The sequence below is a fragment of the Apium graveolens genome, chromosome 11, assembly GCF_009905375.1.
Source record: "Apium graveolens cultivar Ventura chromosome 11, ASM990537v1, whole genome shotgun sequence".
Classification (NCBI taxonomy): Eukaryota; Viridiplantae; Streptophyta; class Magnoliopsida; order Apiales; family Apiaceae; genus Apium; species Apium graveolens.
Genome location: NC_133657.1, coordinates 22,767,717 through 22,783,492, shown reverse-complemented (window position 1 = coordinate 22,783,492; position 15,776 = coordinate 22,767,717). Strand labels below are relative to the sequence as shown.

The 15,776-nt window shown below is 34.3% G+C and overlaps 1 protein-coding gene and 1 pseudogene across 1 annotated transcript; both read right to left on the bottom strand.

The window, feature by feature from the left end:
- Window positions 1-397: 397 nt before the first annotated feature.
- LOC141695401 (uncharacterized) lies at window positions 398-1,423 on the bottom strand. The gene is made up of 2 exons (XM_074499648.1): window positions 1,354-1,423; window positions 398-798 (listed from the first exon to the last, which is right to left on the bottom strand). Exons 1-2 carry the CDS (start codon window positions 1,421-1,423, stop codon window positions 398-400), a joined length of 471 nt encoding a protein of 156 aa, XP_074355749.1.
- Window positions 1,424-3,284: 1,861 nt separating this feature from the next.
- Window positions 3,285-11,163, bottom strand: LOC141695400 (protein PIN-LIKES 3-like; annotated as a pseudogene).
- Window positions 11,164-15,776: the final 4,613 nt, after the last annotated feature.

Below are 15,776 nucleotides of genomic sequence, written 5' to 3'. Positions count from 1 at the left end.
TGGCCATTACCTTGGTTATAATCTTCATGAGTACATTGCATAAAGCTATCAGTCTCAAATCCCCTACCACTGTTGGGTTCTTCTTTTTCGGAATGTTTGTGTCATTCAACCCTCGCTGAATCTCTCCTGTAGTGAAAAAGTACTTTGCTAACTTATAAATATCCTCTCCAACAATGTGCCAATACTTCTGAAAAAATGCCGGAGTCATCCCGTCTGGTCCGGGCGCTTTATTGGGATGCATTTGGAACAAAGCAAATTTCACCTCCTCCCTTGTAACTTCTTTATTTAACTCCACATTTTGATCATTTGATATAGAATGAGGCACACAATCTACCACCTCATCAAATACCACCTGCCTTGAAGTAAACAGATCCGTATAAAAAGACAGTATAAGTCCCTAAAGTCCGTTCTGCCAATCAAGCCATTCTCCTGACTCATTTTTCAGTTTAACAATACGATTCATTCTCTGTCTCTTATTACACGCTGCATGGAAGTACTTCGTATTCTTATCTCCAGCACTGAGCCAAAGTTGTTTAGACCGTTGACACCAGAAAATCTCTTTCTGATCCAGAATAAAAAACAACTGCTGTTTTGTATCCCTGTACTGTTTTACAGATTGATCATCTCGTTTTCGGCAAAGATGCTTTAACACCTGATAACATTCTTTAATTCTTTTATTAAAGCACCCTGTTATTTCCTTACCCCAGTCACTTAAGCTTTCTGCACATCGTTGAATTTTATGCCGGAAGTCTCCACTAGCTTCCCAGTTATCTTGAACAATGATGCTGCACAGTGGCTCTGTCAGCCACGCATTTTCAAAATGAAAACGCTTTTTTTTTCACACCTGTAACTTTACAAGCTGGCTCAAGAAATATAACACTGTGATTTGAAGGCGAACCTTCCAAATTATATAGTTTAGCATAAGGGAATAAGTCAAACCAGTTATTTGTCGCCATTGCACGGTCTAACCGAATTTTCATGAATGCGTCTGTACCTCTACCTTTTTCCTAGGTATAAGGATGCCCATATAACTCTACATCCTTCAGACTAGCTTCCTCTAGAATGCCATTGAACCCATCTAACACCCATTGAGGATATAAGTCCCTCCTTTTTTATCCCTCTGCGCTACAATATTATTCATATCCCCTACGATGCACCAAGGTAAACTAGAAACTCTAGCTAGGCTTCTTAACAACTCCCAGGTTCTTCTCCTTTGACTCCTGTTCGGTTCCCCATAAAAGCCCGTTAACCTCCATTGTTGACTACCATCTACTGAGATAACTACATCGATATGATTGTTTGACATGGAGAGCAAAGTAACTTGGTCCTTATTTTTCCACAACAAAGACAAACCTCCACTTCGTCCCTGAGCTTCCATCACCAACATCCCCCGAAAACCAATACAAGTTCTAACCCATTCCATCTTTGCTTTGTTACCTAACGTCTCACATAGGAATACAAAGTCAGGCCGTTGACGTATAACGTCTTATAGGAAGTGAATCTTCCAAGGTGGATCTATCCCTTGACAGTTCCAGCTCAAAATACTCATGATGAATGCAGTACCCTGGATTATTTGCCTCTTCCGTATTCGTTATGCTTAAATTATCAGACCCAACTCTTTTCCTTTTACGTTCTTCAGATTGCAGCCCACTCATTTCCTCATCAACAGGCCCAAATAGAGGATTTGAAAATGATATACCCCCCACGAAATTAGTGCTAACAAACTTCCTTGATGAGCTGTCTTTATTATCAGCACTAAGAATTATCAAATTCCTATTATTACGCCCCTCATTACTCACCAAATCAGAATTTGAACTTGAATTTTCCTGAAATTTCGCCTTGCTATTTTCCCGCCCAATTCTGGACTCCCAGCTGTCATCCCCATCCTCCCTGGGCCATTTACTTTTCACCGTTCTGGCCATTCTCCGTGGTGGCGCTTTAAGCCAGTTTCCCCAATCCTTAGCTCCCTGTTCACCTCTTTTGTCAATAAACCTCCTGCAGAACCTTTCAGTATGAGTAACTAGCCCACATGAGAAGCAAAACTCTCCCAATCTCTCGTACTTACTAGAGACAACAACCTCTGTCTTGTTCTTTCTCGTGATTTTCTTTTTGCGCTTCAAAGGCTTACGAACATCAATGCGTATTTTCAACCTCATGAACTCCCTCCATATAGAAGCATCATTTTTCTCATCATACTGTAAAAACTCACCGAAAAAATTACCCAACTGTCGACCAACACTTTCATTGATAAATCCAGATGGTAAATCATAAATCTGAATCCAAAAAGAAAGATGCCATAAAGGGACTTTCACTGGATCTTCTCCATTTGGAACAGACGATAAGGCTAACATAACATTATCAAAGGACCACGGACCGCCATTATAAACTCACTGCAAATCCTCTTTGTGATAAAACTGAAAAAGGAAGATACCTGGCTCTAATTCTCTTATGTTTATGCCCATCGTTGGTTTCCAAATATTAGCCATCTTCGACTTCATAGCACGAACGTTTAAATTTTTCTCCGTTAAAAATCTTCCAACCAGGCACAATTCATATCTATTGACATTCTCTTCAATATCTCCCTCAAAAATTAGACTCTCATTCTCCTCATCTTCAATATTCAAAGCCGCCATTTGTTCATCCACATTTTGATATCTCGCCATTGATGCCCTCTTACAGACCTATCTCTGAATATAAAACTCTTTTATATATTCTAAATATTTAATTTCTACCATTTTAGTTGATTTTTATTATTTTATATGTTTATGTTTGTTCCAGGTTGTTGGGCCTTTTTTTAATTGTACACAGGTATCAGACACGGCTCTGGTTCTGCCACTCACTCCTGTTATGTAATAGGACATATGATGCTGCCAGCAGCCTAGCAATATTTAGAATGTACCTTCGCATAACTCTTGTCAATCATTTTAATTTCCTTTATTTTTAGCTTTCACCTAAATTTTGGGAAGTGACCATAACCTATATTGTTATAGTGTATCTTTACTGGCTGGTTAAACCAGAACCCATATAAAAGGTGTTGCATTGTTTTACATACTTGGGGTTAGGTTAATATATATTTTACTCATATATAAGTTTTTTAATGAGTAGAACAACTAAAAATTATAATTACCCATTGTAATGAGATTCCCAAATCAGAGAGCGACAGTAAAATATATACTACAGTAAATGCAAGCAAGATTTTCGTTACTTTAAAAGGTTGTGTTTAGAACAATAAATCGGATACATAAAACTAAGAAAATTGACATAAGTTTGCTAACAGAAAGGTACTAACAAAGAGATCTTAAACAGTAAGAAACCTGAGTTTTTTTTTCAAACCTAGCAAGGGGCAATATTTCTGCGTTCTGTTCAGATGTCACAGCATCATTTTGAGAAACCAGTGTTTCACTGAAGCAAATTGGTTCTGGCATTGATGATGCAACTGAAGAGTTCCCCACATGAGACCTATTTTTCTGTGTTGTTCTTAAGCTCTCCTCTACAGATATCCGTACGACATTATATGCATATACCCAAAGATAAGTAGCTCCAATCTGAAATGCAACAAAAAAAGTACCTCACCATAAAATTTAATTTCAAGTGCAAAGAGAAGTTGTGGTGGAAACAGCCAGCACATTTACATTTTCATGGTAGATCTACAGTTATAAGAAAAATATTAATATTGAAATTAATTTGTATGACCTAATTAACAGTATGTCACACATGCTTCACATATGCTTCTTGCCATATGTTTCTCAAGGACACTCTTCCTGGATCTTATTAAAATTGTGTTCATATCAAATCAAGTCATGAGTAGTTTGAGTTACAAAATATTTTTGTACACAAAATGTATACATACCGCCATTGAAAGTGAAGCATAAGACATCGCGTATGTACTACAGACATCAGCCGCTCCAAAAGGGGTTCCTTTCTTTTGACAAACTGCTGGGATGATAATGATGACAATGTTTCCCAGGTTCCCTGTAATTATCAGATGATATACGATTAAATGTTTAGTAGCAGTTTCTTTAATCTATTTAGGGCCAGGACTTTAGCAAAACAAAGAAAAGGAACAGGACGTTAATCTTCTCCTGCATGACTTTCTCGATGCATAATATGATTCATCAATCCATTCAACCTTGGATAACTTCAATCATTGAGATTTACCATCAATCTTTGACCACATTCGTTCATTCAGCTTTTGACACAGCCACATTTACATATACATTCGATAAGATTGCAATGTTTGAAAGACAATCATATAATTTAGCCAACTTAAGAATCTCAAAAGTGGATATAAACTTGATGGTAAATATTTGAAGCACTACTAGATGCTGGTCAAGAGCAATAGAACTATATAAACTGGTAGTTCTTTCTCAAATTAAAAATGGGCCCGAAAACATTTCGGGCCCCAGGAATTGTATCTACCCACCCTTCAGGGCAACCTCTGTTTGCATTACTTGTTAACTTTTCGCTTGAACACTATTTGTGCTTTCAATTCTCTGAGTCCAAGCATTTGTAAAAATGGATAGTAACAAGTCATTTGATTAGTAATTATTAACATTTCCCCTACATTTCGGGCATTTCGGGCCCCTGGACACTACAAGAATTCGTATTTATACTAAGGGAAAATAACAACGGAAACAAACCCGTTGGTAATTATCAACGTATTGTCAGCGGAACTTAAAAACTTGAAAAACTAACGGTATACTAATTGATTAGTAACGAATTATTGACGAATATGTAGTAATGGATATTTCCGTTAGTTAAAAAGGCGCCAAAAAATCCCGCCACCCCATAACAACGGAAAGGTAATGACATGCCAACAGAAATTCAACCTTATTTTTCACATAATTTTCGTTAATAATCCGTTGTTATACTAGATCGGTTAAAATAAATCGGTTACCATTCCGTTGAAATGTTAAGTGTTTTGTTACTATTCCGTTATTATTCCGCTGGTATATTAACTCTGTATATTTAATGCCAACTACCTGTTTACCGTTCAGCTGATACATATTCAATCTCATCTTTATTTATATCCAACCTCTTCTCCTAGTTTTCTACTCTGCAGATCCGATAAAACCACCGTTTTTCTTCCCCAAATTGCAGCACAACGACGATCGACAAATTTCAGATGATACATTTATCACTTTCGGTTTCCTCCTGTAACTATCCCTCCGGTCCCTTGTCTCCTTCGCTGGAGGATGCAAATATTTCTCTAAATACCGAGACTGATAACGTTTGTTTCCATTCTACAGTTATCACCTGAGATCTATATTTTAGTTTAGCGTGTATATATGATTAATGATACTATATATTGTTTATATATGTTGCTAATGTGCATATTATTAATTAGGTAATTAATTGCATGATTAATTAGTCAATATTAACCTTTGTCTAAGTATGATGATAAAATGAAACTAATTAATTAGTTTCCTATTTTTAAAATGCCATGCGAGTAATCACGTACAATACAGTACCTAGCTCAATTGGTTTGGATTCGTATAATTATAATTTTCTTATTAGCATTTGATTTTGGTATCTAAATGGTTAACAATGAATTATAACAAAAAATTGACACCATACTCATGTTATGTTACGGAAAAATTGTTAACTTTAGTTGGGTTGTGAATATTTATTTTTTTTGTAGGAAATCTAAAAATTCAATATGAATAATGGTCGAGATTGGATGTATCAAAGGATCAATAGTAGAGGATTCTTAACTTCGGTTTTTTTAAGTGGGTTAGAGAAATTTATGGAATATGTTATATCTCAAGAATCGTCCATGAATGGGACAAATATTCAGTGTCCATGTTTTAAGTGTGATAATGGAAAATTCTGGAACGCGGAGACAGTAAAATTACATTTATTGAAGAAAGAGTTTGTAAGAGATTATTATGTGTGGGATCGACATGGAGAGCCATATGTTGCTAGACAAAGTGGAGAACAATATTCTACACATTACTCCAATACTCAAGGCAGAAGAGACGAGGAAAACCAAATGTACAACATGGTGATGGATGTTGCCAGTCCAAGATTTGATCCAGAGATGCCAAATGCAGAAGCACAGAAGTTGTATGATATTCTAAAATCATCTGAGAGAGAGTTATATGAAGGTTCTGAAACTTCTCAGTTGTCTGCCATGGCTCAGATGTTGAGTTTGAAATCTGACCATCATTGGTCAGAGGCATGTTTTGATCAGACGTCACGATTCTTTAAAGACATATTGCCTCAAGATAATTCATTTCTTGACAGTTTCTATAGTACGAAAAAATATATGGAAGAATTGGGGCTTCCTTTTGAGCATATTGATAATTGTGTTAATGGATGCATGATATATTGGGGTGAAGACATCAACATGGAGTCCTGTAAATTTTGTTCACATGCAAGATACAAAACCAAGCTTAACAGATCCAAGAAGGAGAAAAAGAAAGTGCCTTTTACGAAGTTGATCTATTTTCCACTATCACCGAGATTGCAAAGGTTGTATGCTTCACCTACAACTGCAACCCATATGAGATGGCATGCCGAACATTATCAAGAAGAAGATGTGATGCGCCATTGTTCAGACTCAGAGGAGTGGAAATAATTTGATAAAGCACATCCCTCATTTTCCTCAGAGGTGAGAAATGTTAGACTTGGACTCTCTGCTGATGGGTTTCAACCATTTGGTGAAACATGTAGAAAATATTCTTCTTGGCTAATTATAGTGACTCCATATAATTTGCCTCCGTGGATGTGTTCAAAAGAATAATACTTGTTTCTGTCTGTACTTGTTCCTGGGCCAAAAAATCCAAAACAGAAGATAGATGTTTTCCTTCAACCACTGATTGCTGAGTTAAAAATATTGTGGGAAGATGGCGTGGAGACTTGGGATAGTTCTTTGAAACAAAATTTTCGTATGCGAGCTGCGTTGATGTGGACTATTAGTGACTTTCCTGCTTATTCAATGTTATCTGGATAGAAAACTGCTGGTCATTTAGCTTGTCCTCATTGTGCTCATGATCATGATGCTTATAATCCTAAAAATGGTGGAAAAACTACATGGTTTGATAATCATCGAAAATTTTTACCTTCCAATCATCCATTTCGAAAGAATAAAAATTGGTTTACCAAGGGAAAGACAGTGACTGCATCTGCCCCACCAGCTGCTTTTTGCTTTTTTATAGCAGAATTAGTTAAGTAAAGTCAATTGTGATCCCGAGGGAAACATCATATATATACTTATATGAGAATCACATCAAAACTTTGAATTACTTTGTATAATCTGTCTTTTTTTATTATTATAGAAATTTTTTGTGTGGAAGCAAGAAGATGATATTATTCATGATGGTTGGGTGACAAGTGCAAGGAGGAAATATTCTGAAGTTGTTTCTGTAGCTCGTTCCAACTGGGAAAAGAATAAGAAAGAAGATACTAGAATTGACAAGAATGTTTATGCGAGCTGGATTAAGTTTTGGGAATCTGAGGGATTTCAAAAATTGTCTTTCATTCAAAGAAGTAATCGGCACAACGGGATTGATGGTGCCTTTTCAACACATACGAGTGGTTCCACTTCCTATAGGCTGGTTGCAACTCGTTTGGTAAGCTGTATAATACAATTTTCACAGGATTTTTTAAATTATTCCTTAAAAACAAAATTGTTGTGCTCTAAAATTTGCTCTATTTTGTTTTTACAAAAAATTCAGTTTAAGCGCCCCCCACTACTGACCAACTGTTTTATGAGACACACACCAGACATGTAAAGAAAAAGAAGAATTTTATTGGCGAGGGTGATGATATCATGGATGACGAGAGTGAAGATGAGGAGGAAGTCGTGTGGATTGACAAAAAAAGTCAACAAACATATGTGAGTCAACAAACATATTTATGCACATATGCTTGTCTGTTGATTAACATATGCACATATGCTTGTCATCAATCTGACACTCTTGTCTGTTCAGTAAAAAAATGTAAAAGTTTGTTCACATGTCATACTGTAATATCACTGATAAACAAAAAAATAAAAAAATAAAAATTCTTCATGGTGTTAAAATACCTTAGAAGTTGGGCGGGCTGCTTGTTAAATGGTTGGGAAGTTGCTTAAATAGAGTTAACAGAGAGTCTGTGGTAATTAATTAAAAGTAGATATACATAAATTTGGTCAATAATGCACCCATACTATAGTAGTATAGTTTTAGGTTTAGTTGTTGGAATTCAATGTGATTACGCGTCTCTGCAAGCCCACTTGTTTACTAGTTTAAACAAGTGTGCTGATGTTTGCAATTTGCCCTGTCTTGGACTGGTTTGTGTTTGTTTAAGTTTAGCAAGTAGACTTGTAAATGTATAGCAAAACTTTTATATTGTGTGATAAAGGATTGTACTAAATAAATACACCGGAAAACTCCCTGAGTTCTCTACAAAAAACCCAAGTTTGAAAATTACCTATTTCTTTTTGTGATTAATTGAGGTTAAGAATTTGATGATTATGGTAAAATGAACTCTCTCAACCTCTGAAAACTTCGTGAATTACCAGTAGATGTATAACAAAACTTGTATATTTTGCTCAAGTGTAACATGAATTAATGCAGGAAACTTTTTTAAAACTCCGTGAACTGCATGAGGCAACTGGGCAGCCAGTGGATAATAATGCATTATTTCTTGAAGCGGTTGGAGGGCTTGACAAGAAAAAAAGAGTATATGGAGTTGGTTCTTCTAAAAGACTTTTCTATCAGTCCAAAAATAAGCCTTGCACGTCATCCTTTGCTTTTGCCGGTGAAGAAAAAAATCAAAGGCTGAAGCACCAGTTACTTGAGATGAATGAACGGATGAGAGCAATGGAAAATCAGTTGGCCAGGATTATTGACGCTACTTTAGTCCGACTTCAATGTGATCAGTCCCCTGCCAATTTAGATGGTGAAAATGATGACAACTAGTATTTAACTACTTATTAGCATGTCTGATATGCATTTTGACTAGAAATTATAAATCTTTGTGTGCATGTAACGTAACACTGGGGAAATCTGGTAATCTGGTTTAGTACCTGTTTAATTATTAGGCTTGATAATTTTGGTTACATTCATTTGGCAAAATCTGATTTAGTACCAGTGTATCAGATTTGCTAACTTTGGATGTTATGTTTGATCCGTTTTTAAGTATAGGGATATAGAGATGTTGTAACTCTTAGCCCCATTTTGAATTAGTTATCGGTATTTAAGAATTTCTATATCTGTTTGCTAGCGTTACAATAATATAAAATGACTTTTATCTTTTGTTATCTTTATTTGTAAATTTGTCCAGGTTTTAAAAATCTTATATAGAATATGTTATGCATCTGTTGGGCCAATAACATAATAACGGATTTTCTTTGAAAATTTGTCACCAAAATGAAGATTTAGTGGATATTTTGTTACTAAATAAAATTCAAATCAACAACGCATTTTCTGTTACAAATTTGTTACTAAAAATTAACCAGAGATAATAATACCAACGGATTTTTTGTTGTTAATTTATTATAAAATTTAACAACAAAAATTTCGTTTTCATTTGGTTGCTAAAATTAGCAACTCTGCCACTAAATTAACTAAATTTAACAACGGAAATTAGGTTGCTATAGAGTTGTTAATAATATCAACGGTTTTTTTGTTGGTAATTTGTTATAAAATTTAACTACAAAAACTTCGTTTTCATTTGGTTGTTAATATTAGCAACATATTTTGTTGTTGCAAATCTGTCACCAAATTTAACAACGGATATTAGGTTGCCATAGGGTTGCTAATAATATCAACAAAATAATCGGTTGTTAGGTTTGTTGGGATGTTGTTATGGACTGTAATAAAATTTTTGTTGTTAGTCTGCTGCTATTCCGCTGTTAAATTTAGTAACGAAAATAAATTTGTTGGCAACGACTTCCCCATAACGTTTCCTCCAATGGAATATCTTAGTTGTCATTCCGTTAGCAAATAGTTTTACTAACCGATGTCCATAACATAACAACGGAGTTTTCTATCGTTATAACTAAATATTCTTGTAGTGAGAATTGTATCCACCCACCCTTCAGGGCAACCTATGTTTGCATTACTTGTTAACTTTTCGCTTGAACACTATTTGTGCTTTCAATTCTCTGAGTCCAAGCATTTGTAAAAATGGATAGTAACAAGTCGTTTGACTAGTTATTATTAACATTTCCCCTGCTCCCCTAGTAATATGTTCGACTTCTCGTCTGGATTGATCCTTCAGGGTTGCAGAGGTAGGTATTGTATATTTTGTAATTGGGTGCTACTGTGAACTTCCTATGGCATTTGTTTACTGCTGCACTTTTGATTTTCAGCCCGGCGGTGGTCAAATGTTACCAACGTCATAGCTCACTCTTTTTTTGGCTAACAAATGAGAGTGAAAACAAATTATTCCTTGGGAGGAAAGTCCTTGATGACTTGAGGATAATTGAATTAACAGTTTATTCTCCTCTGCAACATAAATTCACATTATTGCAAGTTAAATTTCTGATCCAACTTAAATTTACATAATTAATTCCCATTTCACACATAAATAAGCACGTGTTGTCGGTTGTGCAAGGACAACATAAGCCTACGTGATTCACATACTCGCCAGAGGAAGTGGTGACCAAGATTATTCTGGATTACTGAAAACATCTACATGTTGAGGTAATGTGTAAATAAATATGGCATTTAAGCAATTTACCTGCAGTACAACAACCTATAACAAGTCCCCGGAGATGCGGCGGAGGTTTAGTCAGGAGATTAACCAACCAGCCAAGCATAGAAGAACCAACAATAAATACGAAGAGGATGTTTACAGGAATGAACCACCTATTGATAGCGAATTAAGCAACAAACAATAGGATGAAAGTTTCGTTAGAAATCTAAAAAATAACTGTTTACTGTTAACGAATATGGTTATAATTATAAATTGAATAATTATGTAACAATTATAAATTATATAGCACCAAAAGAAACTCACAACTTAATCATGCTTTCATATGTAATAGTGTTTGCCAAGTTGCCACCAATAAGAGCTGGACTGAAATATAGAATACAATCTGTTCATATTATTACGAGCTTGGTCTCCGAGTAAATCATTAGTGTCTAGTGCAAGAAATGAGCCCAGTGCAGTGAGGAGGAACACCTTGAGCACTGGCATTGATGCAGCAAAAAACAGGTCTATTAGCTCCATCTCTATTTATTAAGGTTGTTAATGTGAAACCAAGGAGCAACAGGTTTGATGAACTCATGTATCATCAAGCTTGAGAAACCAAAGAGTAGCTGCAAAACTAGTACTTCCAACATACTGGGAAGATACAGTTATATGAAGAGGATTGACAAAGGTAAGGTGGAGCTGGAGTACAGACCAATTTCCACACAATTACTGAATTTTGACCATCTATTAACATTTGGAACTTAAAATTTCTGAGTAAATAAGGGACTGATTATTTTCATTAACTTGCATGCCAAATTATTTTCTATTTTCTAAATTAGTATATGTCCGACTCAATTGATAATATATACCATATTAATAATAAAAAGATTTAAAAAGCATATTTTCAAAATTATATCGAATGATAATATTCCCAAAAAGATTAAAGAAAGTATATTTTCATAATTATATAAATGGATACTATATATGGTACTATTCTAAAATTTACTTTTTCCCGCATGTACCATCAATTTTATTGGTTTCTACTTATGGTAATCTTATACATTTGATTTTTCATTTAGAATTTTAAAATAATATAATTGACTTCCGTTTGAAAAAAACATTGTAAATTTGATTTTTTTGTGAAAAATACATAAAATATATTATTAAATAATATAAAATGGAGTCAATAATAGTAAAATAGTAATAGTCAAGTTTGATTTTAAAGTTTAAATATATTTTACTTATTTTAACTCTGTTTTACAAGATTTAAAGGTCCATTTTATGTAATTTTTGTAAAAATTTCAATTATACAACTTGTTTTTCATTCTGAAATTAATTTTATTATATTTTATTTAACACATGGTATAGTGAAAAATCAAATATACATGATTGTCACGAATAAAAATCAATAAATTAATAATAACAACGAAAAAAACCAATTATAATAAAGAATATCCCTGATATAAACAACATTGTCACCGAAAGATACCAAACTTGTAATTCCACAACCAAACATGCCATAGAACAAAGAGTGCAGATAGAACGAAATCGAAATTGTGACACGAGTGAGAGCAAGTCCAATAAAATCGTTGACTCCTTACAAATAATATTATAAAGTAATAAATATTCTTCTCTCAGCCCCGTTTTTATTTTTACAACATTATAAATTTGTAATAACCCCAAAAAAATTGGACTTTTTGTAACCCTTATGAATAGTGATTTTGCTGATTATGCTGAATAAGAAAACTTTTCATGCCACACTATGTAGGGTTTCTTTTATTGGTATTCTGGGATCTTATTAGTACTCTATATGGTATATAAGTGTATGTAAAGATCGTCAGAATCCAAATTTGAACACTTTGATTTTTGCCGAAAATCCACCCGATACAGAAAGAACTGAGTATAAGGTAACATGATTAAAAGGATTTAAATTCAAGAATTATAAGAGAGGATCATAAAAGGAATATAATGTATTGAGAAAGGTTAAGGGAACCCAAGTAATAAGATCCCCGGTATGATTCCTCAAACGACAAACGAGAATAAAAGTTAAACGAACCGTATAACAGATCAGGGGTCATTAGCTAAGTAATTAGGGGTTAATCAAAGAGGTTAAAGGACGATGATGATGTCATCACACCAACAAGAGGAAGACAAGTGTAACAAGATGACATAAGTGGATGGCATAAGCATGACAAAATGGGAAGGATTTGTTGGTTGATTATAAGCCACACAATTTTTACCATGGTAAAAGGTTAATTAACAACAAAAGAAAGTAACCAAGCTAAACACCACACAAATCATTTAATCAAACTAGAAACATTTTTACTTCACTTTTCTTTCCTTGCTCTCGGCCAAAACCAGATCAGCAACTTCAAACTACCATATCTCCTTTAATACTCACTCAAATGTTATATTCTATAGCTCGTTGGAAAGGTATTGAGATGGCCTACAACTCTTGTTCACAAGTCTCGTCCAAATAAGCAGGGTAAGACCCTCATGTTAACAGTTCTTTAAATCGGACTTTTAGAAACTTCAAAACCTAACTTTATGTTCTTGATTTCTTTGGAAAGATCAAGCTTGTAGGAGGTTAGATTAAGGCTCCCTAAGGCTTCCTAGCAACTTAACACCTACCAAGGAAGGTATCAACTTCAAACCCTAGCTTTGATTTTATGATTCCAATAAGTTTTATTGAAGCATTGTTAGTATTAAGGCTTGATCTTTGATTATAAGTAGTTTTGGTGGATTTGTATTGGTTTTGAATATTGGGTCTTTGATTGGTTGGATAAATTGGTAAAACTTGGAGTTGGGGACTGAGTTTGTAGTATGATGGTTGAATATTGTTGTATTGGTGGTTGTGAGTGAAATGATGATAATTTAGAGTGTTAATTAATTTGGAAATCGTGTAAACATAAACGTCATAATACCCGATTTTCCTTAACTGTTCTGTTCTTAACTTTAGGACCCGTGAACTTACTGAAAGATTCTAACCTTTGCCATATTTAGATAGATCATGTTACGAGCTTCATTTTGATATATGGTTTGCTTGAATCCGATGTACGGTTTAGGAGAAACGACCGTTTTAAGTAACGGCGTTTCGCGAACGAACCATTACCCCTCGCCTTACTTTGAAACCTTGGTTAAGGCCCTTAAATGACTAATTGGAGTATAAAACAATTATTTAAAGTGGACTAGGCAGTTGGTAGGGTACTCGCGAAAGAATCGTCTTAAAATTCTTAACGGTTAATTTATTAAAAATGGTGGAGCCGAGGGTACTCGAGCGACTTAAGTAAATCGTTAAGGGTATAAGCGACCATAAGAGAATGATAGAGTCTAATTGGTTAAAGTCTAGATTCTTAAGCGACTTTGGTTTAATTCCAACTTATATGTTCTTTATAGGTTACCAGACTCGTCCCAGGCCTTTTACCACCCCTAGTCGCTCAGGCAAGTTTTCTACCCGTTATACTGTTGTTGTGATGTAAATATATGTATATGCATTATCTTGTGATAAGTGCATGATTGTTTTTAGCAAATTTTGCGATATATTGGAGCATGCTGATATGGTATATATGCATGTCTGTTTCGTAATCTTGATATCTAATTGTTGATTCAAATGCTTATAAGTTGCATAATATATATGCTAGAGATAAGTAGTAGTTGTGTATACCCTTAGTATAGGGGACCCAAAGGTGAACATTTTCTAAACCGGGAGTCGATGTTCCCGAGTATAATATATATATATATATATATATATTTTTCAAAACTATTAATCGAATAAGGTTTATTCGATAACTTTATTTAATTAATATTATTTTGAATATTCATTCGAGGACTTGACTCCGCTTACTTTATTTAATGAATATTATTTTCAAAATTCATTCGAGGACTTATGACTCCGCTTATTTTATTAAATAATATTCTTTATTTTTATTAAAGAATAATGTTTCGACAATCAAACTTATTTTCGATTATTCAAATAAAGATCGTACTTTCGTATAAGTATATCTTTGGTTATTTATTATTTATTTCAAGTATGAGTTGTAAAACTTCTACTTCAATTATTTTTATAAAGATTATTCTTTATGGGAATATTATTTAAATAATAATATTCAGATATTTTCTAATATATTGGGACTGATTTATTTTATTAAATCAGCATTACTCCAAACATTCTTAAAAATGTTTTCGAGTCTTCAAAATGTTTTTTAAAAGTTAGGGCGGATCCCAAAACTCATTTTTACATTTAAGATCCTCCTTTCGAAGGGGATTTAAATACTCGCTCAAAACCTGAGGGATCCGGCTCTGTGGTGTATTTTACATTCGCTACGAGGTTGATGTTTTGAGAAAATAGTTTGATTACTTGCCCAACGTTCGGGAAGTAAGTCCATCTAATTGAGTCGACATAAGCGACAGGCCGGGGTACGGTCTATCAAAGTGTAAGTGGCTGGGTGGCAGTCCATCAACGCGTAAGAGGCCGGGTGGCGGTCCAGCACAAGGTCCTAATACGGCCAGGGTGATGACCGGTGGGGGATTCATCCATCTACTAGTAGAAAAAGTTACTTATTGGTATCTTTGCCTGATCAGCAAGATATCAGGTTTATGCCAAGGTTTTCTCCTTTCCAAATTCATTGGATATTGCAACTCTGTTTATAATTTTCATAACAGAGGTTTTCAAGGAGTGTATGAAATGTATATATATAGGTGTATATATATATATCGGGACTTAATGAAGTATCTCGTAACTTCATTATTTATAATGATATTTCAAAGATTGAATCTATTCAAGTCTTTTCTTGTAGTTTCATCTATGTGATGAACTTTTGAAACTGATTATACCTTGAACGGTGGTAGTTCAAGTAGTAATCGGAAAAGATATAAGTATATTGGAGTATCTCGTAACTTCATCTTTTCAACTTATATATGGTTAATGATTATCTTATGCATGACAAAGATTTTCACAAAAACGTTGAGACAAGGTTAGATATATGAGATCACCTTGCAACGATATTTTTATACAGTTATAAACTGGAACTCTGTGTATATTATGCATGGAAGAGGACTTCCAAGATTTTGAAAAGTATATATACATATATACTGAATATTTTGCGACTTGGTCGCGATAAAATATCAAACTTGGTTCATTTCTTCTTGAC

What these genes read in the sequence shown, in the direction of transcription:
- LOC141695401 (XM_074499648.1), bottom strand. Translation starts at nt 1,423, where the DNA reads ATGGAATGGGTTAGAACTTGTATTGGTTTTCGGGGGATGTTGGTGATG. An exon ending in AGCTCAGGGACGAAGTGGAG is followed by an intron (nt 799 to 1,353) that starts GTTTGTCTTTGT and finishes CGTGGCTGACAG; the next exon opens with AGCCACTGTGCAGCATCATT.